This window comes from Antechinus flavipes, chromosome 3, assembly GCF_016432865.1.
Source record: "Antechinus flavipes isolate AdamAnt ecotype Samford, QLD, Australia chromosome 3, AdamAnt_v2, whole genome shotgun sequence".
Taxonomy (NCBI): domain Eukaryota; kingdom Metazoa; phylum Chordata; class Mammalia; order Dasyuromorphia; family Dasyuridae; genus Antechinus; species Antechinus flavipes.
This window is the reverse complement of record NC_067400.1, coordinates 90366625-90391216: the sequence shown is the minus strand read 5'-3', so window position 1 is coordinate 90391216 and position 24592 is coordinate 90366625. Positions and strand designations below refer to the sequence as shown.

Below are 24592 nucleotides of genomic sequence, written 5' to 3'. Positions count from 1 at the left end.
TAGGGCTCAGCACAGAGTAGGAAAGTAATAATAAATGCTTGATGGTTGAGTGAATGAAAAATGGCTAACAAACTGTAGTTTATCAATGACATGGAATATGTGATAAGTAATGCAGAAAATGAGGAATTCAAAAAAACAGCAAAATTTACATGAAATAAGGTAAAGAGAATCAAAAAAGAAATATACACAATAACCACAATAATGTAAATGAAAGCAACACTAAAAGATATCTGAATTCAGAGTTAAGTCAGTAACCTGATTTGGTTCCAAAGATTACTAATGATATATATATTTCTTTCCTCTCAACAGAAGTATTAAACTACAAGTGTAATATTTAACATACATTGTAATATACTTCATTTAAGGCAGAGCAAAGAGAGGATGGCATAACAAAATAATTTCAATATAAAGTAAAATAAAAATTAACAAATCTCAATTTTAATGTATACAATAACAAAATTATTGCCTAACCTTTAGAAAACTTGAACTTACTCTCAAAAGCAATTATGACCTTGATTTTTCAGTCATATTTGTATTATTAACTTTTGTCAATATAAGTAAAAACTGAGACTAAAGTCCAAACTTGGGTTGATATGAATTATTGATAATGATATATATTTTTTCCAAGGTAAATTAACACTAGTAAAAATCAAATCAATATCTCAATAGAAATATTAAAATAACTGAAATATGTGCTGACTTCTTTCACATTAGCTATAAAATAATAATCCCACTTGATAAAAATGGTTAGAGACACAAGGAAGATTTTATTCAACTCTAAAATTAGCTAAATTCAATAAAGACAGCAGGAATCTAAGACAAAAATTTAGATTCAATTTTATCAAATACCTATGATAATCAAGTTAAGATGTTATACATCAGACACAGAAGTATTCTAAAACATGAATTAACGTACTAACTGCTTCTCAGGAAACAGTTTGTTTAAATATCTTACTAATATAGTACAGGGGAAAAAAGAAAAAATATAAAAACATTAAATGAATCTGTTTTGTGCAAACTAAGCATTAAAAACATCCCAAATTAATATGCACAACTGAAAATTTCTATATAGAATTTAATTTCAATTTTTAAATAATGAACAATCATTATGCTATAAGTACTGACCACTCAACTAGAATTTGTTCATCCTGAATATCAAATACATATTTAGCACTTAAAATAAAACTAAAACAAAGATAATAAAAACTTTTAAGTGTAGGGCTTACCATTCCAGTTTCTGATACTTCTTCTAAAATACAAAATGACACATTTTCAGGCACAATTGACATGCTTAAAAATAACTGTATACACATTTCTTTTTTGAATCAAAATAACAATTACATATCATCCAAAACATCTATGCCTATCTTCTATGCATTCTCAACTGGGAGAGAAAGTAATTTAATATTAGGGTTATCTTTACTTTATTGATATACTCATACCATACCATTCCAATTCAAATAATTTCCAATCTCCATTCTACTGCCATTATAATACTATATATAAATCTGAAATTACAAAATCTACTTTCATGAATACTTCACTTACTGTCTTTAATAGCTATATATTCCAAAAACTATACTATATGGAACAATTTTATAGGAATACTTAGCCCCACAGAAACAACATAATAAATGGAATATCAGCCACAAAATATTACAAAATTTTCACAACTTTATGGAGTTTGCTTAATAAAACATTATTTATATTGAACATTTTTAAGTAAAACATTGATAATTCTACTACAAAATTATTTTGATTGGGGCAACTTTGTACACTGCCTTATACTATTTTAAAAAAATCTAAGGGCAGCAATTATTTTTATTAAATTAAATATTAAGTTCAAAGGATAGAGAAATTGGGGCAGTGAAGTAGCACAGGGAAAAGAGCACTAGGCCTGGAATCTGGAGGACCTGAGTTCAAATATGGCCACAAACACTTGAGACTAACTAGCTGTGTATGACCCTGATTAAGTCCTTTATCCCTGGATTGCCTCACACACTCCCCTTCTTCCCCAAAAGGATAGAGAAATTATTTTAAAAAATCATTCCAGGGAGACAAACTCAATCAAGTACTTTGAGAAAATTAACTAGTTTAATAAATATTAAATGTCTAAAGCTACACTTACTATTTGTAGTTTCTTGACATCTTTTAATCCAGATGCTGAACGTATTATCTGTATCTGAAAAGTAATAAGTTTATTTTAATAAAAAATAATAATATTTTAATGCTATTATCTCAGCAGTTGAAAAATATAAGCACTTCTCCTTTAAGCAATTGTTAAGAGTCTAGTTACAGCTAAATAGAAAACTCAATTTAATGTCTAGTTATATGGAAAGAAGTTATTTTAACAGCATTAATTTTTTTTAAACTGTAAATTCCCATTATCTCACTAAATAAATATAACCTACAGTTTTTTTTTCTGACTACCTGTTTCCATAAAACATCCTACCATACAACTAGGGCACAAATGTAATTCTGTTCTCCATCGGGTTCTTTGTCATTCATTTGGATTAGCATGGGGACTTGAAATCTAATAGAACACATTCTTCATTTTCCCACTGGATTTAAGGGAATTTCAGTGACCCTAAGTATTTTATGTGCAGTTATTTCCTTTTGCCACTCCACCTATAACTCTTTACTGGCTTTACTTGCCTTTATAAATTGATTGGACTTTACCATCATTGCAAAAAGTGAGAAGCAACTTTGCCCATAACCATATAAAAGAAAAGGTGAAAGCAGAATTACCCAGAGTTTTACGGGACAGGGAAGCAGCTAATATATATGCTAATATACCTGTATATATGTATACATACCAAAAAAAAAAAAAATCAGTAAAAAAAAGGCCACTTCAGAAAATCCAGAACAATATAATACATATAAGTAGATAACATACCCATAGGAAAGAACAGACTCCAAAACTGAATTATCTCTCCAGTATTAAAAATATTCACATACTTATAATAAACAATATATTTTATTAATTAAAGTATAAATTCCATTATGGAATATGATTGTTCTATAAGAAATGACCAGCAGGATGATTTCAGAAAGGCTTGGAGAGATTTACATGAATTGATACTGAGTGAAATGAGCAGGACCAGGAGATCATTATATACTTCAACAACAATGCTATAAGATGATCAATTCTGATGGACAAGGCCATCTCCAGCAATGAGATGAACCAAATCAGCTCCAATAGAGCAGTAATGAATTGAACCAGCTACACCCAGCTTAAGAACTCTGGGAAATGAGTATGAACCACTACATAGAATTCACAATCCCTCTTTTTTGTCTGCCTGCATTTTTTATTTCCTTCACAGGTTAATTGTACACTATTTCAATGTCTGATTCTTTTTGTACAGCAAAATAACTGTATGGACATGTGTACATATATTGTATTAAACTTATCCTTCAACATATTTAACATGTATTGGTCAACCTGCCATCTAGGGGAGAGAGTAGGGGGAAGAAGGAGAAAAATTGGAACAAAAGGTTTTGCAATTGTCAATGCTGAAAAATTACCCATGCATATATCTTGTTGTTAAAACAAAACAAACTTTGTATGTACAATGTACTTTTCTTTTTATATATTTTCTTTTTTCAAATACATTTTACTTGAGTCCGTCTTTTTTCTTTTTTTAATAACTTTTTATTGATAGAACTCATGCCAGGGTAATTTTTTACAGTATTATCCCTTGCATTCACTTCTGTTCCGATTTTTCCCCTCCCTCCGATGGCAAGCAGTCCTTTACATTGAATAGGTTACAGTATATCCTAGATACAATATATGTGTGCAGAACCGAACAGTTTTCTTGTTGCACAGGGAGAATTGAATTCAGAAGGTATAAATAATCCGGGAAGAAAAACAAAAATGCAAGCAATTTATATTCATTTCCCAGTGTTCTTTCTTTGGGTGTAGCTGCTTCTGCCTATCTTTGATCAATTGAAACTGAATTAGTTCTCCAAAAGTCTTTCCTTTCTTCCTTTCCTTCTCCTCTAATTGAGAAGGTAAGCAATTCAATATTTTATATTTGTGAAATCATGCAAAACATATTTCCATATTAGTTATGTTGTGAAAATACAGACATCTCAAAACACCAAGAAAAATAAAGTTAAAAATATGTTTTTACTGCAAAAAAAAAAAAAAAAAAAGTATGAATTCCAAAGTTAATTCATATCAGCCTGGTTCAGACCTAAAGACTGACATATACTTTCCTTATATTCAACAACAACAAAAAAAGGCTTATTGAATTGAACCAAGACCTTTTTTGGGGCATGCACAGAAGATAACAATGGATAAAAGAGGACTGTTGAAACTTCTAGAATAGCAGTATAATACATAGTGTGGAATTTTCAATCATTTATTGTTTTATCACTAGACCAAAAAAACAAATTACAGTGCTTCAAAGTTATGAATTATCTACAATCCAATTAAAAATATTATTAGTGTTAGTAATTCAAGATAAATAATAATAATAATATTGTTCTTGATATGACATACTGTTCTTGGTATGACTATAACCAAAAGTTATTATTAAATGCTTTGAATTGGTTTTCTAATAGTTAATTAACACAACCTTTAAGTGTTACGATCTTTACTTTTACAAAATCATTTCTATATGTATGCCTGAATAGTCAAACCTCTGTAATAAATTCCACACATGTATTTCCATTTAGAAGAATTGTGAAATTAATGCTATTCTAGCCTAATTTATTGGTTCCTCTTACCTACTTATCCTCTACCATAGTAAATAACCAAACCTACAATTTGCTTCTCTAGAAAAGCCACTGCTAAAATATTTTCCAACTCACTAAACCAGAACAGAAACTGATAATGAATTTATGCTAAACAAAACAAGCACAAACTAAACCATTATGTTTTAAAAATAACATGACCAGTCTGAAACAGGAAAAAACATTCCTTGAATTTTTATAGCTTTGTTTTTCTACAGTTGGAAATTTTATTCTATGCTTCAATCAGGGGTCCTCAAATTTTTTAAATAGGGGGCTAGTTCACTGTCCCTTAGACTGTTGGAGGGCCAGACTATAGTAAAAACAAAAACTTTGTTTTGTGGGCCTTTAAATAAAGAAACTTCATAGCCCTGGGTGAGGGGGATAAACATTCTCAGCTGCTTCAATCTGGCCCGCGGGCTGTAGTTTGAGGACCCCTGCAAATGCTAGAAAAAGACTCTAATTATTTTAAAAATCAACTCAATTCATAAAACACGAAATTGCTATGAAGAGAAAAAAAAAAAAAAGCCCTATCCTGCAATTTATTTAAGATTGTAATAAATAAATCTAAATGTAAACACTTAACAGCCACAACTAATTCAAATATCTAAAATACTGGATAAATACACTGTAATTATTACTTACCATCTAATTTATATCCTTCTGTGAAACTCTCTAGAGCTGCAGCATAGTTTTTTTCATGGTATTCACCTATCCTGGCATGAGTATATAAGAACAAAACAAATGAAAGACAGCCAAAGTTAGATATTTTTTCTTACTGTCAAATGATGAAACTTTTTCTCACCATGTTCAAGTGAAAAATTCTTTTCCAAAGCATCTTAGTAAAACCAAAATAAATGAGACCATTATCGTGATTATAATTTAAAGTGTTTTTTTAATTGGCAAAAATTTACTTTTGTCATCTCATTAAACACCACTTTGGAAAAAAAAAGTTTCAAAAAGAAGTCTGTTAAAGTTTCTCCTGATATGCTAGGTAATTAAAGCTCAAACTATATAGCATTTTAACATTTACAAAGTACTTTATCTACAAACTTTGAGGCTGTGTTAACTATGAGGGGGGATGACACACACCAAATAAGCCCTCCTTCCTGACTCAAGTCCAACTCTCTTTAACTACATCACATTGTTCAAAAGCAATGGTTGATGTTTCTGACCTAACAATAATGTGAGGCATCAAAACAAAATAAGGCGGCATGGGTATCTTCACAGAAGTTTAATGTCAAAGTATATATTTTATGCATCTTGTGACGCTGCAACTTTGTAACATAGCAGATCACAAAGTAAGAATATTATGGCTAAGCTCTTCAATCCAAAAACCCAATTATGACCGGAATCCTCTTTCTTCTCAATACTACCAAACATTTTTAACATAAAGAATGTTCCTTCTCCATTTATGGCAAAAGAAGAACTAGAGAACATTATGAAAAGCAAAATGGACAAATGATTGCATTAAATTAAAAGCTTTTGCACAAATAAAACCAATAGAGGAAGGGCAACTAATTGGAACAGTGGATAGAGCACCAGCCCTCTAGTCAGAAGATCTGAATTCAAATCTGGTCTCAGCCACATACCATGTCCTAGCTGTGTGACCCTGGGCAAGCCACTTAACCCCAATTGCCTCAACAACAACAACACCAACAACAAAAACCAACAGAAACAAGATTAAAAAGGAAGTGCAAATCTGGGGGGAAATCTTCACAGCCAATGTTTCTTAAAAAAAAAAAAAAAAAGCAAATTAAAACAACTCTGAAGTACCACTTCACACTTCTCAGATTGGCTAAGATGATAACAGGAAAAGATAATAATAAACATTGGAGGTGATAAGGGAAAAATGGGACACTAATCCATTGTTGGTGGAGTTATGAATTGATCCAACCATTTTGGAGAGCAATATGGAACTATGCCCAAAAGGCTATAAAACTCTGCATACCCTTTGACCCAGCAGTGCCATTACTGTACCTGTATCCCAAGAAAATCATAAAGGAGGGAAAAGGACCCACATGTGCAAAAATGTTTGTAGCATCTCTTTTTGTGGTAGCAAAGAATTCAAAAACGAGTAGATGTCCATCGACTAGGGAATGGTTGAACAAGTTATAGTACATGAAGATAATTGAATATTATTGTTCTTATAAAAAATAATGAACAAGCTGATTTTAGAAAGACCTGGAAAGATTTACAAGAACTGTTGCTGAGTAAAACAAGAAGAACCAGGAAGACATTGTACACAATTAACAACAAGAATGTGTGATGATCAACTATAAAATATTTGGTTCTTCCTCAGTGGTTCAATGATCTAAAGCATACCAAGTAGATTTTGGAAAGAAATGTCATCTGCTTCCAAAAAAAGAATTAAGGAGACTGAACATAAGCCAACAAATACTATGTTCACTTCTTTTTGTTTTTTATCTCTGCCATGGTTTTTCCTTTTTGCTCTGATTTTTCTCTCCCAACATAATTCATAAAGTAATATGTATTAAGAATAAATAAATTTGCTAGGGAAAAAAATGTTCCTTCTACTCTTCTACCCAACAATTTTTAAAATGTAGAAATATTTTTAAATATTTAAAATATATGTGTGGATGATCACTTATGATAGACATGGTTCTCTTCAACAATCAGATGATTCAAACCAGTTCCAATTGTTCAGTGATGAAGAGAGCCATTTATACCCAGACAGAGGACCATGGGAACTGAATGTGGTTAACATTTTCACTCCTTACATTGTTGTTTGCTTGCATTTTATCCTACTGCTTTTTTTTTTTTACTGGTTTGATTTGATTTTTCCAGTGCAGCACAGTAATTGTATATATATGTATGCATAAATTGGATTTAACATATATTTCTACTATGTTTAACAAATTTTTTTTAATGTGTTTTTTTTTTTTTTAATAAACTGTCAGTGGTAGAAGAGTAGGAGAAACATTTAAGGGCAGTAAACCAAAGGGGATAGTGACCAAAAAAAGGATAAATTCATTCACCAATACCTAAGCTTACTACTCAAAAAAAAAAAAAAAAAAAAAAAAAAAAAAGCTAATAAATTTATTACCACACTCTTGACTTTAACTTATAAAACAATTATAAACTCTATTTGAATTTTTCATTAAAATTCATTATTATATCATGAATATTACAACTCTACTATAAATATGTAAAAATTGTTTCAACACAAAAAGAAAAGTTATTACTATATTCTATATTTCATACATACCCTTTTCTCAGCAGAGCAGTGGAATTATGTGGGTTGAGTCCAAGAGACTTCTTTGCATCTATAATAGCTTCTACAAAAAAAAAGTAGGTTGAAATTAAATCATCTAATTCAATGGTTCTCAAACTTTTGTTCCTAGTATCTTTATACTATTAAAAATTCTTGAGGATCTGTCCAAAGAGTTTTTGTTTATGTGGGTTATATTAATAGATATTTACGCATTAGAAATAAAAGCTAACTTTGAATTTGTACACCCTCTGAAAGGGTTTCAGAGACCATGAGGATTCTCTGGATCCTACTTTGAGAACCACTGATCTAACTGATATGGCACTGAATCAGATAGTCCATTACACTTCAAGCAGAACCACTACTACTGACACTTAATCAAATCAAATCTTTTTAAATCAGTTTTTTCCTCTACATGTTTCATTGGACTTAATAAAACACACACATACAAAGTTCAAGAAATATTTTACTAAGAAAGTACCATCAAAGGAGTAGAGGCTCAGAAAGATATTAGGTAAAGAAGGTGAGAAAACACCCATGGTTCTTAAATTCTGATTTTAAACTAAGGCTTTTTTGTTTTGGAAAACTTTTTTGAAATAACTATTTGAAAAAATTACGCAAAACAAAAAGCCATATTTCAGAAACAGAGTAAAAACTATGTTTTTTCTGTTAATTAGAATATCAAAATAGCTTTTTGTCTATCAAAATAAACATTTCCCAAAAAGCAAAACAATGTAAAAAGACAATTGGGGGGGAAGGGGGGAAGGCAGGCATACAAGGATCAAATAAATCAGAAAAGACATTTCTAAAATACTGACATCAGCTGACTATCACAGAAATAGTTTACCTAGATTTTAGCACAGTATTTAATAAAACAAACAATAAATAAAATTGTAATTAATGAATCAGTATCAGTGCAGGTCTCCAGTGAAGCTGTATCAGATTCTGAGCTATTCATTTAATATTTTTATAAACAACTTCAAATTTTTCCTTGCCATTAATCAAGATTAACTGTGTCTCTACAACTTTAACCCAATGCCCGTCTAACAAGGAAAGTATAATCCCTTTAAAATGTGAAAGCCTTTCAAATACTAGGAAACAACTATTAGGACCCCCTTTAAGTCTTCATTTATCCTGTTTGTTTTTTTTTTCCCTAATAGGTCCTCATATGGCTTGGAACCCTTCCCCAGTCTAAGTACCCTCTGCTGGACATTGTCAAGCTTCTCAGTGTACTTAAGCTCTAATGTCCAAAACTACACCCAATATCCTACTTATGGTCTGATTAGGGCAGCATATAGAAAAGCTATCATCTCTACCTAATTTTTTCTCATAATAATCAGACTTGTCTAAAAAAATACCCATACTCCCAATGGAGGTCTTCAAACTGAACAACCATCTATTAGGTTTATTATGATGGGATCCCAATAGAACATGACTAGGATGAAATATTCAAATGAGATCTAAATTCTGATATTTAATTTGGAAAAAAAGAACATAAAGAGAACAACCAGAGATATCTTCAAACAACTATAGATTTTTCATATAGGACAGGTAATAAATTTATTCCATTTCATTCCTATAGGACAGGATTACCTCTCTTACCTCAGAGTTAATGGAGATATTATGTGGCATTACATCTTGATTTCTTAACTTGTTTTTCATGCTCCATGTTTTATTAGGGATTTAATGGATGTATTCACTAAAACAAATTTTTAAAAAATTGATAGTTCCTGGTTAAGCTCACAGTGGGACCCTAGTGCCCTAAGGTTCCAAAGAACCTTAGATCTGGGAGCATCTGGGGATAAAACACCATCCCTGAAATCAGGAGGAATTGGGTTCAAATCTGGCCTCACACACTTAACACTTCCTGGCTGTGTGATCCTAGGCAAGTCACTTAACTCCAATTGCCTCAGCAAAAAAAAAAAAGTCTTAAATCTAAATGGACATAGTAAGATGCAGTGTCAAGAATGTATCAAGAGGCAATCACATCTTCATGAAACTTATGTGACAACTTTATTACAAGAGGAATGTTGGAAGTGAAGCCCAAAGAGTTCACAATCCACACAGAAACTTGAATATTTATAATAGTATAATAAAGAAGGAAATAAAAATCTCCACTTAAAGGGATATAGTTTAGAAGGAGAAAGGTACAGTAAAAGTAGAGAAAAGACAAAACCACTCCAGAAGAGGAGCAAGAAGATGGCAAGAACAGCATTCTTTCCACTTGGAAAGTGCTAGAACATAATGATAGGGTGGTCTGTTTATCTCCAAGGATCCCAGCTGCATAAGCAATGTCTCAACTTAGCCCAGAGTGACTACTACCAAGGTCACACAAATTATGTTAAGGGAGGAGAGGGGATATTCATTCTTGATACATTCAGGGCCTCCTGCATACTCTAGATCTAGTGTTGCTAGAAAATATAGCAATTCAAAAAGACAAGTTCAGGGTGATCCTCAACATTCCTCAATAAGCAATAGATTAGGTTTGAATCCCAGTTCTCACATATACTACCTATGTTATCTTAGGTTAAAACATTTAATTTCTTAGTTCCAAATTGCAAAATGAGGAGATTGGAGTACAGGGATTACTAAGGTCCCTTCTAGGAGCAAATCAAAGATGAGATAAAAGTCCACAAAATTAACTGAATCATTAGCTATTCAAAAGTCTCATGTACTTTGTTATCCAAAACACAGTCTTACCACTTTTTATAATCTCCTCATATATGAGCAATCAGAGATTTGACCTACTCATTAGTGAGTCCTCAGTTCTCCTAGTGAGGTCAATCTTTGGTTCCTAGGGCTTATTTTCAATTCATGATCTTGATAGTAATGATCAAAAACAGCAGTTTTCAGATGTTGGGTTTTTGGTACAAAAGACATGGCTGCAATAATAATGCAAAAGCCTCTGTTGGAAGGTTGGGCTTTAAAAAAATAAACTTAGAAAATCTTATTCTATATTTATTTGAAGGCCTTCAATTCAATACAAGGAAAACTTCCCATAATTAGCATTATCTAAAAATTAAAGAGTATTTCATGAAGCATGAGTTCCTTATTAGGAGGTATCCAAGTAGTGGTTAGATGATCATTTTCCAGGGAAAGTAAAAGAAGGATTCATTTCTCAGATAGGGAGGTAGCTGGGCTAACTAACTTTTTGGTTCTCTTCTAACTCAAGGCTTTGGTTTCTAACTTTTAAAACGTGTACCATTTCAACTGTCCTATGAGCTATGAATCTTTGGCTCTAATCATGTGCTTTCTTACTATTAGAACTTTTTACTTAAAGAACAACAATAGGGGGTGCAGTGGATAGAGCACCAGCCCTTAAGTCAGGAGGACCTGAGTTCAAATCTGGTCTCAGACACTTAACACTTCCCCCCAGGCAAGTCACTTAATGCCATTTGCCTCAAGGGAAAAAAAAAAGTCTGAAAGTGATTCATCTGTTACTTTATGAAGGAAGGAAAAAAATTTTAATCTTTAAGGATAATCACTAATCTTTATTTTATTCATGACATGTTAAAAAAAAGATTTTATCTTTTATATAATCTCATTATATTACATATGGGAGTTACCATAGTAATTCTTCAGAAGAATGTGGGCATAAGCTCTTTGGCAGTAACATTCTGCATCATCTGGTTTTTCTTCCAGTGCTCTTGTCAGTGCCTATAAATTCAAGTAAAAATATAAAGAATACTAGGTAAACAAACATCTTAAAAACAAAAGACATTTTTTAAAAAAATACACACATATGAGGCAGCTAGGTGGCGCAATGGCTAGAGCAACAGCCCTGAAGTGAGGAAGACCTGAGTTCAAATCTGCCCTCAGACATTTAATACTTCCTAGCTGTGTGACCCTGGGCAAGTCACTTAACCTCAATTGGCTCAGCCAAAAAAAAATACACACACACAAACACACACACACACACACACAATCCCACAAATTTTGAGAATTTCCACCCCAATTTGTTAGCTGGGTTATTGATGTTTTCAAAGATAATCATTTTATTGTTGTTGTTCAGGGTTTTGTTGATACACAGCTATATAACAGAGTGTAATTTGATCTTTTTAATTCTGGTTTGACATTTCATAATTTCATATAATTTCATAATTTCAATTATAATGAATAATGTTTATTAGTTTTGTTAATTTTTGAACGAAATAATTCTTAATCATTTTTTGGTTTGAAATTTATCTTTTTTCTCCAAGATTTCTTTTTCATTCTTATTGTGGGCTCGTTTGAGTTTCTAACTTTTAATTTCATATTCATATTCTCCTTTCTATTTTGTTAACATTTTTTAGAAGTATATTTTTCCTCAAGCTGCATCATAGAGATGTTGAGGTGTTAGTCAAACATGCTTTTTGTCTTGAAATGATTATTGTTTCTGAAATTTGCTTTCTTGACTCACTAGTTAGTTAAATGTTTTCATTTAGTTAAGTTAAGTTTTCATTTAGGTCTTTTCAGTTTCTTATTTTTATTACATTGTAATCTGTATATATGTTTAAGCTTTTTGCCTTTTAAAAATTCATTTGTAATATTCCTATGCTGGCCAAGTAAAAATTGATACAACATTTAGAACATGTACATTTTATTTATATTTTAGCTTGTTATCACTTATTTCTTTAAGCATAAATTTTAAATTTCTGGTTATTTCAATAAATAATAAAGTTAATTTTTTTTAAATTTCTACTCCACAAAAAGAACCAGTTTATCATGCTTACATATTTTTCCTTGAAAAGAAATGTCCAATGATGCAATCTCATCTCCCCAACAATAAGAAAATCATTAAAAATAATTTTCCTCACTATTTCCTTCAACTTCTATACTCCTATTTTCTCTGCTTAATCACTATTAAAAACAGGAACTAGAAGGAGGAAAAGTATCTTTTAGAATATCAATTACTGACAACAGTCATTAATGAAGGAGTTTTGGGGAGACACATTAAATACACTGCTTGTAGAGGGCTTTGAAATAGTTACAACCATTCTGGAAATCAATTTGGAATTATGCAAATAAATTGACTAAGTAAAATGACCCTACTTTTTGATCTAGATATTACTAGACCTCCAAAGAGGCACACTAAAATCCCTATTTAGCACTTTTTGTGACAGAAAAGAATTGGAAACAAAGTAGATACCTATTGACTGGGAAATAGCTAAACAAACTGATCCATGAATGCAACAGATTATTACTGACTGTAAGAAGTAATGAATGTGATGAATATAGAAGCATGGAAAGATCTGCATGAACTGATTCAGAATAAGGTACAAAAAACCAAGAAATCATTATAAACAAAGACCACAATGTAAAAGGAAAAAAAAAAATACACAAAACAAATTGGAATTTTGAGTAATTCAAAATTACTTTTTTAGCTGAAAGAAATATGGGAAAATACTGTCAGCCCAAACCTTTACAGAAGTGGAAGATCTGCAAAAGGTTCACTTTCTTGCCTATATTTTCAGACTTGTTCAATATATCAATCTTTTATGCTGAGGGTTTTTTCCGTTGCCTTAAAAAAAAAATTCTATTTGTTTTATGTGATGACTCTCTGAGAAAGGAATGAAAACTTGAGGAAAACCATGGTGATATTTAAAAACTTAGTAAAGCCAATTAAAACTTATTTGAAAGCCAATATCATGGCTACACAAGTTATGGTATTTAAATGTAACTGAACTACTGTGATGTAAAAAAATTATTTAGGAAGACAGAGCCAAGATAGCAGAGTAAAGGCAGAAACTTGCATAACCTCTCCTTTAAACTGCTCCAAATTTCTCTAAAATGACTCTAAACAAATTTGACAGCATCAGAACACCCAAAAATATGGAATAGAACATTTTCCAGCTTAAAGTTTGTGAGACCAGGTAGGAATCCAGCATGCAGTCCCAACCCCAGATATGGCCTCAGCCCGACCTCTGAGTCAGCAGCAATGCTGGTAGCTTCCAGACTTTTCAGCCCAGAGACACCAAACAGGACCTGGAAGGTCACCAGAAAATGGGAGCCCAGCAATCAATCCTAGTCCCAGTCAAGACCTCATGGTCAGTGAGCCGGGACCTCTGCATCATCAGCAGTGCTGCAGACTTCCAGACCTCTCAACCAGGAGGAAGGAAGGTTAGTGGAGAGGTGTGGTGTACACTCCCAGCACTACCCCAGCCAGGGCCCCCACACTAGATCTCTCAGTACAGAGAGACAAGCACACACCTAACAGCTCCAGGACAGGAAAGAGGGTCTGTGGTCAAATTCCTGTTCTGAAAACAGCTGCACAAAACCCCCAAATCTTGTGACAAAGCACCCTCAGAGTCCTACTTTAACAAATAGTTAAATGTATTGGTCATCCTGCCATCTAGGGGAGGGAGTAGAGGGAAGGAGGGGAAAAATTGGAACAAAAGGTTTGGCAATTGTCAATGCTGTAAAATTACCCATGCATATAACTTGTAAATAAAAAGCTATTAAAAATTTTTCTTTAAATGGTTAAAAGATAATAGGCTAGACTATTGAAAGTTATTATGGTGACAATGAAGATCAAAACACACACTCAGAAGATGGTAACAAAGTCAAAACTCATACATCCAAAGCCTCCAAGAAAAATAAGAATTGGGTTCAGCCATAGAAAAACTCAAAAAGGGCTCTGAAAATCAAGTGAGAGAGACAGAGGGAAAATTAGAGAAAGAAATTGAGAGCATCAAAAAAGGGAATTTTTAAAAGCTAATGAGAAGAATGCCTTAAAAAGCAGAATTGGCCAATTGGAAAAGGAAGTACAAAAAGTCACTGAGAAAAATAATTCCTTAAAAAAACAAATGAAGGGGTGGAACCAAGATGGTGGAGAAGGCATATGCGACTTTCTAAGCTCTCTCATACCCTCATGACCAATTATTAAATTCAGCCTCAAAAATAGCACTTGACTAGTAAAACCCACAAAGACTAGAAGTACAACAACTCACCAGCCAAAGATAATCTGGAATTTCGTCAGAAAAGGTTTGTCCTGAGGGACTGGGAGAAGATCAGCGCAAGCAGGGAGAGAACTTGAAGCTAGCATATTGTACAGACCAGGCAGGAGTGGTCTCTGTGATTAGAAAATTACAGAGACGACACTAGCATAGACTGATTGCTCTGCAAAACAGTAGATCAGCAGAGAAATCAAAGTCACTCTAAAAATCGCCAGAACCTAACAGGCTCTAGCTATATCCACTCAAAACCGCAAGTGACTCAGCACAGATCACAGCACAACTGTGCAGCCCCAACCTACAGTACAATGCTTTTCCTTGGAGCAGTTACCAACCTGCACAGCAAGGGGGCACAGCCCGGGGCAGCCTCTAATCTGCACAGTGGGGGGGATGGGTGTCCAGCCCAGAGCAATAGAACTGCTACAGCTTGACTTGCTTCAGGGCAGAGACACTTCAGATATGAGCTGGGCTATTCCTGGTTTCCTGGTTATTCCCTGGTCAGCTGCTCATACCCACAGCCCCAGCAAGGTGGCCTGAGGTAGTGACACTTTCACTGCTCAATCTCTAGCCTTAGGGCAGTCGCTAAAGCACAGCGGGGGTTCTCCACTGGGCACTTCCCTAGCTTGGCTGTGCTAAATCACTTCCCATTAGGAGGAGGGGGGGACTTTTGTCCAGGGCACTCCCACACCTCACTGCCTAAAGCCTGTTTACATCTTTCCCTGCTTTGCAGAGGAAGCTGGTAACCCCCTTGCCCTGAAGACAGACCCTAAAGGCTTTAAAAAATGAGTAAAAAAATTAAAAGGACAATTGATAGCTTCTCTACAGAAAAAGAACAGGTTTGCAACCCTGAGGAGACTAACAGCAAACAGTCTCCAGACAATACTCCAAAATGTTATCTAGTTCCCTTTACATAACACTCCCCTAGAAGAGACCATTAAAAGTCTCAAAAGAGAATTAGAAGAAAAATGGGGAAAGGAAAGAGAAGCTTTGCAAGAAAGTAACAACTTTCTGAAATATGAATTGGAAAAGGTAAAAAATTCTCAGGAAGTACAAGGAAACAGAATTTGTGAACTTGGAAAGGGTAAAAAAAAATCCAGGAAATTAGGATTTGTGAATTGGAAAAGATAAAGAATTCGCAAGAAAGTAGGATTTGTGAATTGGAAAAAGAAAATAACTCACTAAAAAAAAAAAAAAAAAATTTAGTGAAATAGAAAAAAATTCCATAGAGCAAAACAACTCATTTAAAAACTCAATTGGACATATACAAAAATAAGTTTAAAAAGCTAATGAAGAAAATAATTCATTAAAAATCAGAAATGAACAAACAGAAAGCAATGATTCATCAAGACATCAAGAATCAGTCAAGCAAGACCAAAAAAATGAAAAATTAGAGAAAAGCACCAAATATCTACTTGGAAAAACAACAGACCTGGAAAATAGATCTAGGAGAGATAATCTGAGGATTATTGGACTTTCCGAAAATTATGATGAAAAAAAGAGCTTAGATACTAGTTTACAGGAAATCATCAAAGAGAATTGTTCAGATGTAATAGAATCAGAAGGTAAAATAGGCATTGAAAGAATTCATTGAATACCTTCTGAAAAAGACCCTAAAATAAAAACTCCAAGGAATATTGTGGCCAAATTTCAGAACTATCAGATTAAGGAAAAAATATTACTAGCAGCCAGAGGGGGGAAAAAAAAAACAACGAAAGCTAATGATTTTATGATATCAAAATACAATAAAACAAAGTGAAATATCTCATTGGAAAAACAACTGAGCTGGAAAAATAGATACAGGCGAGATAATTTTAAAATTATTAGTCTACCTAATGTTATGATCAAAAAATAAATAAATAAATAAAGAGCCTGGACAAATTTCAAGAAATTATCAAGCAAAACTGTCCTCATATTCTGGAACCAAAAAGTAAAATAGAAATTAAAAGAATCCACCCATCACTACCTGAAAGAAATCCCAAAATGAAAACTCCCAGGAATATTATAGCCAAATTCTGAAACTCCCAAGTCAAGGAGAAAATATTGCAAGCATCCAGAAAGAAACAACTTGAATACTGAAGCGCCATACTCAGGATAGCACAAGATTTAGCAGCTTCTACATTAAAGGACAGAAGGGCTTGGAATACAATGGAGCTAGGATTACAACATCACCTACCTAGCAAAATTGAGTATAATCCTTCAAAGGAAAAGGTGGTCACCATTCAATAAATCAGAATTTTCAACCATTTGTGATGAAAAGAACAGAGTTGAATGGAAATTCTGATTTTCAAATATAGGACTCTGGAGAAGCATAAGGAGGTAATCAGGAAAGTGATATCATAAAGGACTTAAGGTTATCTGCTTACATTCCTACAAGGGAGGATGGCACAACTCAATAGAATTTTCTTAGTATTATGGTAGTTAGGAATGAAAAATCTTATCCAAACCCAGAGAAGGAACCGACTGGGTTAGAATACAATTTGAAGTGTTTTTCCCTATTTTTCACTTTCTCTTTAACTTAATTTTTCTTGAGGATTTTTATTTTCATTAGGATGGGAGATAGCAAGTTTCACAAGTTAACTTTTATGGAAATAATTTCCATAACTTCCCATGTGGTTCCTTAATTGTAATTGGAGGATAAGGGAGAGAACCTAGAATTCAAAAACTTTAAAAACAAAAGTAAAAAGTTTTTTTGTTGTTGTTGTTTTGACTATAACTGGGGAAAAATAGTAAATATATAAAAGAAAAAGAAATTACTTAGGAGATAGTTTGAGAAACACTTGGGAAGACTTTTATGACCTAATGCAGAGTGAAGTAAATTGAATCAGAACAAAAATTTATTCAATGACAACACAATAAAGACAAAAAATTCTGAAATAAATTAGGCACTCTGATGAATGTAGTAACTATGCTTCCAGAGGTAAAAGATGCTACGCCTATTCAAAGAGTGGAAAATGTCCTAAGTAAAAAAATGAAACAAAAAGTTTTCTGGACCTGGTAAGCATAAACATTTTTTTTGTTCAACTAAATGTATTTTCATTTTCAACTAAGAGGAGAAAGAGGGAGTTAGAAAGCAGATTTTTGCTAAATTGAAAAAATAAAAAATTTTAAAGAATAATTCACAGCCAGACTGAAGTAAAATGTAAATTTTCAGGACAAGATCGATTTTGCTCAATTCCTCTTGGCAAACACACAGGGCTTTGCAGTGAGTAACTACTCAATAAATATTTATTGTACTAAATTAGAACCAAAGAGATAAATACTATATAGCAATTACTTTCATGTCCAAGGTATAGTAATATATTCTGATTTCCACTTGATAAAATTTATTTGCTAAACAGTGACAGGACAAAAAGAAATTAATTTATTGGCATTATATACAGTTTCAAGTAACTTAATACTTCTATGATGTGGAAAAATCTGAATAAAGGTGCCCATGTATGATGGGCATGTATGATATTTTAATACTTTTCTCACTTTTCCCTGAACTCTCAATTCAAAGCACAGTTGGTTCTATTACACACTTGACAATACAACACAGCAAAAGTTTTGGAAATACCTGCCTGGTCTTTATAATTTTGAACCAGAGGTGCTAAAACTCAAACATGAAACCAAAAGGAAAAAAATCCTAAACATAATCATTCAATTACTTTGGAAATTATTCATATTCTCATCTTTGCACAAATTTACATGACATGCTATGCAAACTTTTGCATAAAGTCTTTGTTATATTTTTATGAATAAAATGTCCTTTATGAATAGGACATGGACAAGATGACTACAAAGATTTCCATCCCCTTTTCAAGGCTTACAAATCATTTTAGATGCATTATTTCATGTGATCCTCTCAATAACTGTGAGATTGGTAAGATTCCTAGTTTTATAAATGAAAATAATGAGGATCATAGAAGCAAAGTGACTCACTCAAAGCTAATAAAGAAAAAAGCTGTCATTCAAACATGAATCTTCTAACTCCAAGCCTATCATCCACACTCCCTCATATAACAGGTACAATAATTCTACACAGCATATGAGTAAAATGCCTTTCCCTTTCAGTACCCAAGTCCACTCTCAGACATCATTAGTACTTCTTAAATACAACTATAGAACAATTATTTTTATTATTATTATTATAGCTTTTTATTTACAAGATACATGCATGGGTAATTTTTCAACATTGACCCTTGCAAAACCTTCTGTAGAAGAATTATTTTTTAAATAAAATAAAGAGAAATAATTGCACATCAACAATTTACAATCTTTTATTTCATGTTTTAAAGTAAAAACTAAACAAAACAAGAAGATAAGAACCCTAAATTTCTTTTGGATTAATAAACATATAGCATGTGATGTAAAATCTCTAACTCCAAAAGTTCAAGGAATATGGTGTTTTTGACTCAAGGATGCTGTAAATCTTTTCAAAAATCACAGAATTAAAGTCAGAAAGGACAATTAGTCACTTAACCCTTCACTTTATAGATTAGGACCATCTAATCCAGTTTTAGATTTTCAGCTACTTAATGGCAGAGCTTGGAATAAAATGCAAGCCTCCTGACTCAATGGACTTTCCCCACTACATTATATCTCTCCTAGCCTTACAAGTACGATATATGGAACATAATTTAATTTTCTCTGATGTTTCAAGGATTTTGTTAGGTTGTGTACTGTTTACATAGCCCTTCAAGAAAGGAAATGAAATAGCTCAATTTTTTAAGTAAAAAGAAAATATTATTAGAATACTTGAACACATGCTAAATTCATTGTTAGCAACATTGTAATTGAGTCTAAGAAATCATAAATCTAAAGTAAGAAATATAACAAAATTTCAATCAATACAAGTAATTCAGATAACTTCCAGGAGCCTGTCCAAACAACTTTAACTAGAGTAAAATGTTCTGAATTTCAACATTTTAGTGACGATTGCTATTGCCTACACAATAAACATAAATGAAACACATCTGAAGACTAGAAATACTTTGGAACCAAAAACTCCATTAACAGAATTAAAGCCTTATTTATTATAGATATGTATGGGGTTTCCAAATTTTTGCTTTGCAAAATTTATAAGTTATAGTGCCACAAATGGATATCTTGCAAGGATTTTGAGAGGAACAAAATATTGGATCAACAATGCTTGAATATAGTCCACAGGGAATTTCACCTAAATGGTGAATAAATAAATGGGCTTCTGCTAACATGCTTTGATAACATATGCTATAATCCTTAGTTAGCATGTAAGAACTATTTTGTATTTAAGGTTAAATGGTCTTATATAATGATCTTAAAATAAAAACTTAAAAAGTTTTACAGCAACTAGCCCATCCCATTTACCTTCCATCTGCTCTAATTTTTTTAAAAGAGCTCAAAAAATGTTAAGGCCTGCTATTTTCCACTATGATTCATCTCACTTAGAAACATAATAAAGCTGAGATTCCTACAAGAAGACAATTCCAGTTAAGCCTGAAAAGTATCTCATCCTCCTACTCCTGTAATTTTTCCTGTGACAAAGGAATTTTGCAGACTTGTCCCTACAGAAACTCATGTACTCATCTGCCAGAGGTAAAGTATCAAAATTTAATAATAATTTTTCAAATGCTAGTCCTCAGTTCACACCATGAACTTTCACTTATATAGCACTTCATTTAATATTTGCAAATCAATCATTTTACATAACTTCTGAATATACAACAATCTACTAAAAAATTCATATAACTCATAATACAAGACAAACATTAACTACAAAAGGTTCTGGAATTGGTTGATGGAATGGACCCAAAAAATACTAATGGAATAAATATCAATCTGGAGATAAATCTATTATTATCAATCTGGAGATGTTTCTACTACAGTGGGAATCTCAAGAATCTCTTCTTAATTCTTCCTTGTCCATTATTTTTTATCAATGACATGGGCAAAAACACATGTAAGGTTGCTTATCAAATCTACAGGCGACAAAAATTTGGTATGGATAAATAATATACAGTACAACAATGTCGGTATCCAAGAAAAATATTCAAATATTAGAACAATGAAGTTGTTCTTCAAAGAAGCAAGAAGAAATTTTTACAGGCAAAAAGGTAAAATCTTACACTTAGGTTCAAGTAATTAACTGCTTTAACAAAAAGTAAAAGGTATAGCTAGTCAATAGTTTATTGCTTTATGTTTTTGTGGACAATGTCCATTCACGCAACAAAAATGTATTAAGCTCTTAGTTGTTGATACAAACGAAAAAAAATTAAATAGTCCATGTTCAGTCTTACATTCTAGAAGAATCAAGAAATTCCATTAATATTATGTCCTAAATAAGGCAAAACTTATCTTGCTATACCTTGGCCTGATCAGAGGTAGTACTGGAATATTGTGATCAGTTCTGTGTCACATTTTAAAGACACTACAAGCTAAAAATATTCCAGGGGAAGATACACCAACTGGTGAAAGGTCAAAATATTTTGCCATGTAACAATCACTTAAAAATAAAGATTTAGGGAACCATATTAATACTTGCAGGTCCTTTTCATGGAAGAGCCTTTAGATTTATTCAATATTGCTTACAGGAGCAACAAGAGGTTTAAAAAGAGGTTTGATTAAGATGTTAAGAAAAAAGCTTCATGACATTTAAAGCTTTACAAGAGCAGAATAAGTTGCTCTAGAAGGTAATGAGTGCTTAATGACTAGAGATCTTCAAATGGAAAAAAAAAGAAAAAAATGATGCATTATTATAGGATGTGACCAAATGTTTCCAGGTACCAAGGGGACTAAATAACTTCTAAGATTTTTTCTCCTTTTGAGATCAGTGAAAGTCCATTCAGATTTGCAGAGTATTTTAGGGTCATTCATAGGAATTTTACCTCAATCACCAGTCATAAAATAAGCAACTGTCCCGAAAGAGATTTCTACTGTTGATAATAGTACAAAAGCTTACTTCCTATGAAATCTTCCAGGCTTTTTAAAACAAAAATTAAAAACTTGCTGGAAAAGGAGTTGGTTTAATAAAGTATTTTCAGTTTATTGTACTGAATATCAACCACTGAAAAATTCAAGCATATACACATATCAGGGATTTTGGTGAATCAACAATTCATATCTGGTCAATTAAAAAAAATGTTGAATCTAACATTTAATCAAACTTACTCTATTATAGCAAAAAGTACTTTGTAATAAACCTTTAAGTATGATAACAGATGTAATCACAGTAACTACTACATGAATCCTTCATTTATGTGCAACTTAATATTAGAAAAAAAAACACACAAAACACTATTCACACAGTCAGATCTAAAAAACTGGAGAAATGTTAATAACTCATGGATAGGACAAGTGAATATAATAAAATTCTACCTAAATTAATTTGCTTATTCAGTCATACCAATTAAAAAAAAAATTTAAGAGTTAGAAAAAAATGACAAAATTCATCTGGAAGAATAAAAGATCAAAAATATCAAAGCAGTGAAGATGGCCTAGCATAGTTGCAGATCTCAAACTAGATTGCATAGTAGTAATCACTAAAACATTTTGGTATTGGTTAAGAAAGAGTGTAAATACCCCAGCAATACCATCAACCCAGCAATACTACTCACTATTAAGTCTGACTTTCAAAGAGATTTTTAAAAAAAGGGGTGGAGGAAGAGGGGGAGAAGGATCTATATTTACAAAAATAAGTATAGCAGCTCTTTTTACATTGGCAAAGAACTGGAAATTGAGGGGAAGTCTATCAAATGGGGAATGGCTGAATAAGCTGTGATATATGATTATGATAGGATATAATTGTGCTATAAGAAATATGGAGTGGCATGATTTTGAAAAACCTGGGAAGACTTAAATGAATTGATGCAGTGAAGTGAGCAAAACCAAAAAAACACTGTACACAGTAACAGCAATATTGCATGATGACCAACTGCAAATGACTTAATTCTCAGTGACACAATGATCCAAAACAATTCCACAGGACTAATGAAAAATAATATCCACTTTGAGTATGAATACAGATGGAAGCATACTTTTTTAAACTTTATTTATTCTTGGTTTTGAGAAGAATTTTGTTTCTTCTTTTGCAAAATGACTAATATGGAAAAAAATATTTTGCAGGACTGCACATGTATAATCTATATAAAACCCGTTGGCTTCTCAAGGATTCGTATTAAGAGGAAGGAGGGAGGCAATTAGGAACTCTTTTTTTTTTTTTTTTTTTTTTTTTTTGCTGAGGCAATTGGGATTAAGTGACTTTCCCAGGGTCACAGAACTAGGAAGAATTCATTAAGTGTCTATGATCTGAACCCAAGTCTTCCTGATTTCAGGACTGGTGCTCTATCTACTTCGCCACCTAGCTGCTCCGAAACTCAAAATTTTAAGAAACGAATGTTAAAAACATTTTTTACAAGAAATTGGAAAAATATAAAGTTTTTCCACTGAAAAATAGCTCATAATTCAGGAAGTATTATTTCCAGCTTCAGAAAGTTCTTTCCTCTCAATTTTCTAAGGGAAAAGTATACATTTCACAAAGAAAACGACTCAAAAAAATCAAGTGATGCACATTCAAGGATCCAAGTCTCCAGATTCCTTATCTAGATTCTTTCACTATCTTGTGTTTCTCATGCCCTAGAACTCCATAGGAGGCAGATGTGGAAACGTGAAGTTTTCTCCATCCCATCTGATTTGCACAGAGTGCACACTAAATAGAGAATGAATTAATACTCATCCCTCACTTACAATCACCCCAACCACGACTTAGCCACATCAAGACATTTAGCAGAAAAACCTAACCAAGTTATTTTCCCCACAAAAGTAAAACGAGGCTGTACTATCAATAGGGATTTCTGCTTGTTTTGTTTTTTTTTTCTCTCTCTCAATGAGGAAATTAAGGGAGAGCGAAGTTGTATACGATGACTTTCTAAAAAACGCATGAGGACAAGCCAAAGTACAACTGCGGGTTTCCAAAGCACAAGGTGGGGGCGGGAGGAGTGGCTTCCCCCTTTAACCCTTGGCGCCTTGCACAGCATACAGCCAACAAGTTACTGATTAAGCACCAGCTCTATGCCAAGGGAGGCCCCCCCAACTCCGCCGCAGTTTGTTTTTTTTGGCTCCACAGCGTTGAGATGACTTTCTCTTGACACCTGTCAGCGGGGGAGGGGGAATGGGTTGGGAAGGGGCAGGGGACGGCTCAGGACGGTCAGCCTGTCACCCCGGCTTCTCTCACCTCGACGGCCGCCTGGGGGTCCTCATCGATCTGCCCGTCCGACAGGAGCGGGAACAACCTGCCGGGGAGACAATCACGTCAGCGGCGGTTACCAGAGTGGGGGGCAAGAAAAAAAGGGGCAGAGCCGGGGCGAGGGGCAGAACCCCCGAGGTCCGGAGCCACTCACCCGGATGCCGTTGCAGGTCTAGCTGCCGCCATACTTCGCGCTGTCGCTGCAGCTGCCCGGGGTGGGGGGGAAACTTCTGGAGAAACACCCAGCGAGCTTCCGTCCGGAGCAGCCAGTGAGAAGAGCTACCGTCAGGGGTAGTAGGGAAAAAGGGAGCAAGCGCGGGGGCTGACGGGAATCCGGAGGACTAGAGGTATTGGCGGGGTCCCGCCTCCCGCCATGTTACTAAGGCAACCCACTGCGCTACCCACGCTCTCCGGCGCCAGCCTCTCCTGGCTCCTAGCACCACTCCTCTCCTCCCTTCTGCCCCTCCCTCCCCCCGCCCCCGAGATTTTCGG

General features: G+C 33.5%; 1 protein-coding gene across 1 annotated transcript in view; it reads right to left on the bottom strand.

Annotated features, from left to right (window-relative positions):
* The window catches only part of SUGT1 (SGT1 homolog, MIS12 kinetochore complex assembly cochaperone), a 64668-nt gene extending 40242 nt beyond the window's left edge, over positions 1-24426 (bottom strand). Inside the window, exons 1-7 of the mRNA XM_051983881.1 lie at positions 24255-24426; positions 24089-24146; positions 11533-11623; positions 7964-8033; positions 5380-5450; positions 2129-2182; positions 1227-1249 (exon numbers count right to left, since the gene is read on the bottom strand). Coding sequence (XP_051839841.1) covers positions 1227-1249; positions 2129-2182; positions 5380-5450; positions 7964-8033; positions 11533-11623; positions 24089-24146; positions 24255-24286 — 399 coding nt within the window. The 5' untranslated portion in view covers positions 24287-24426. The remainder of the gene's footprint in view (positions 1-1226; positions 1250-2128; positions 2183-5379; positions 5451-7963; positions 8034-11532; positions 11624-24088; positions 24147-24254) is intronic.
* Between the last annotated feature and the right edge of the window lie 166 nt (positions 24427-24592).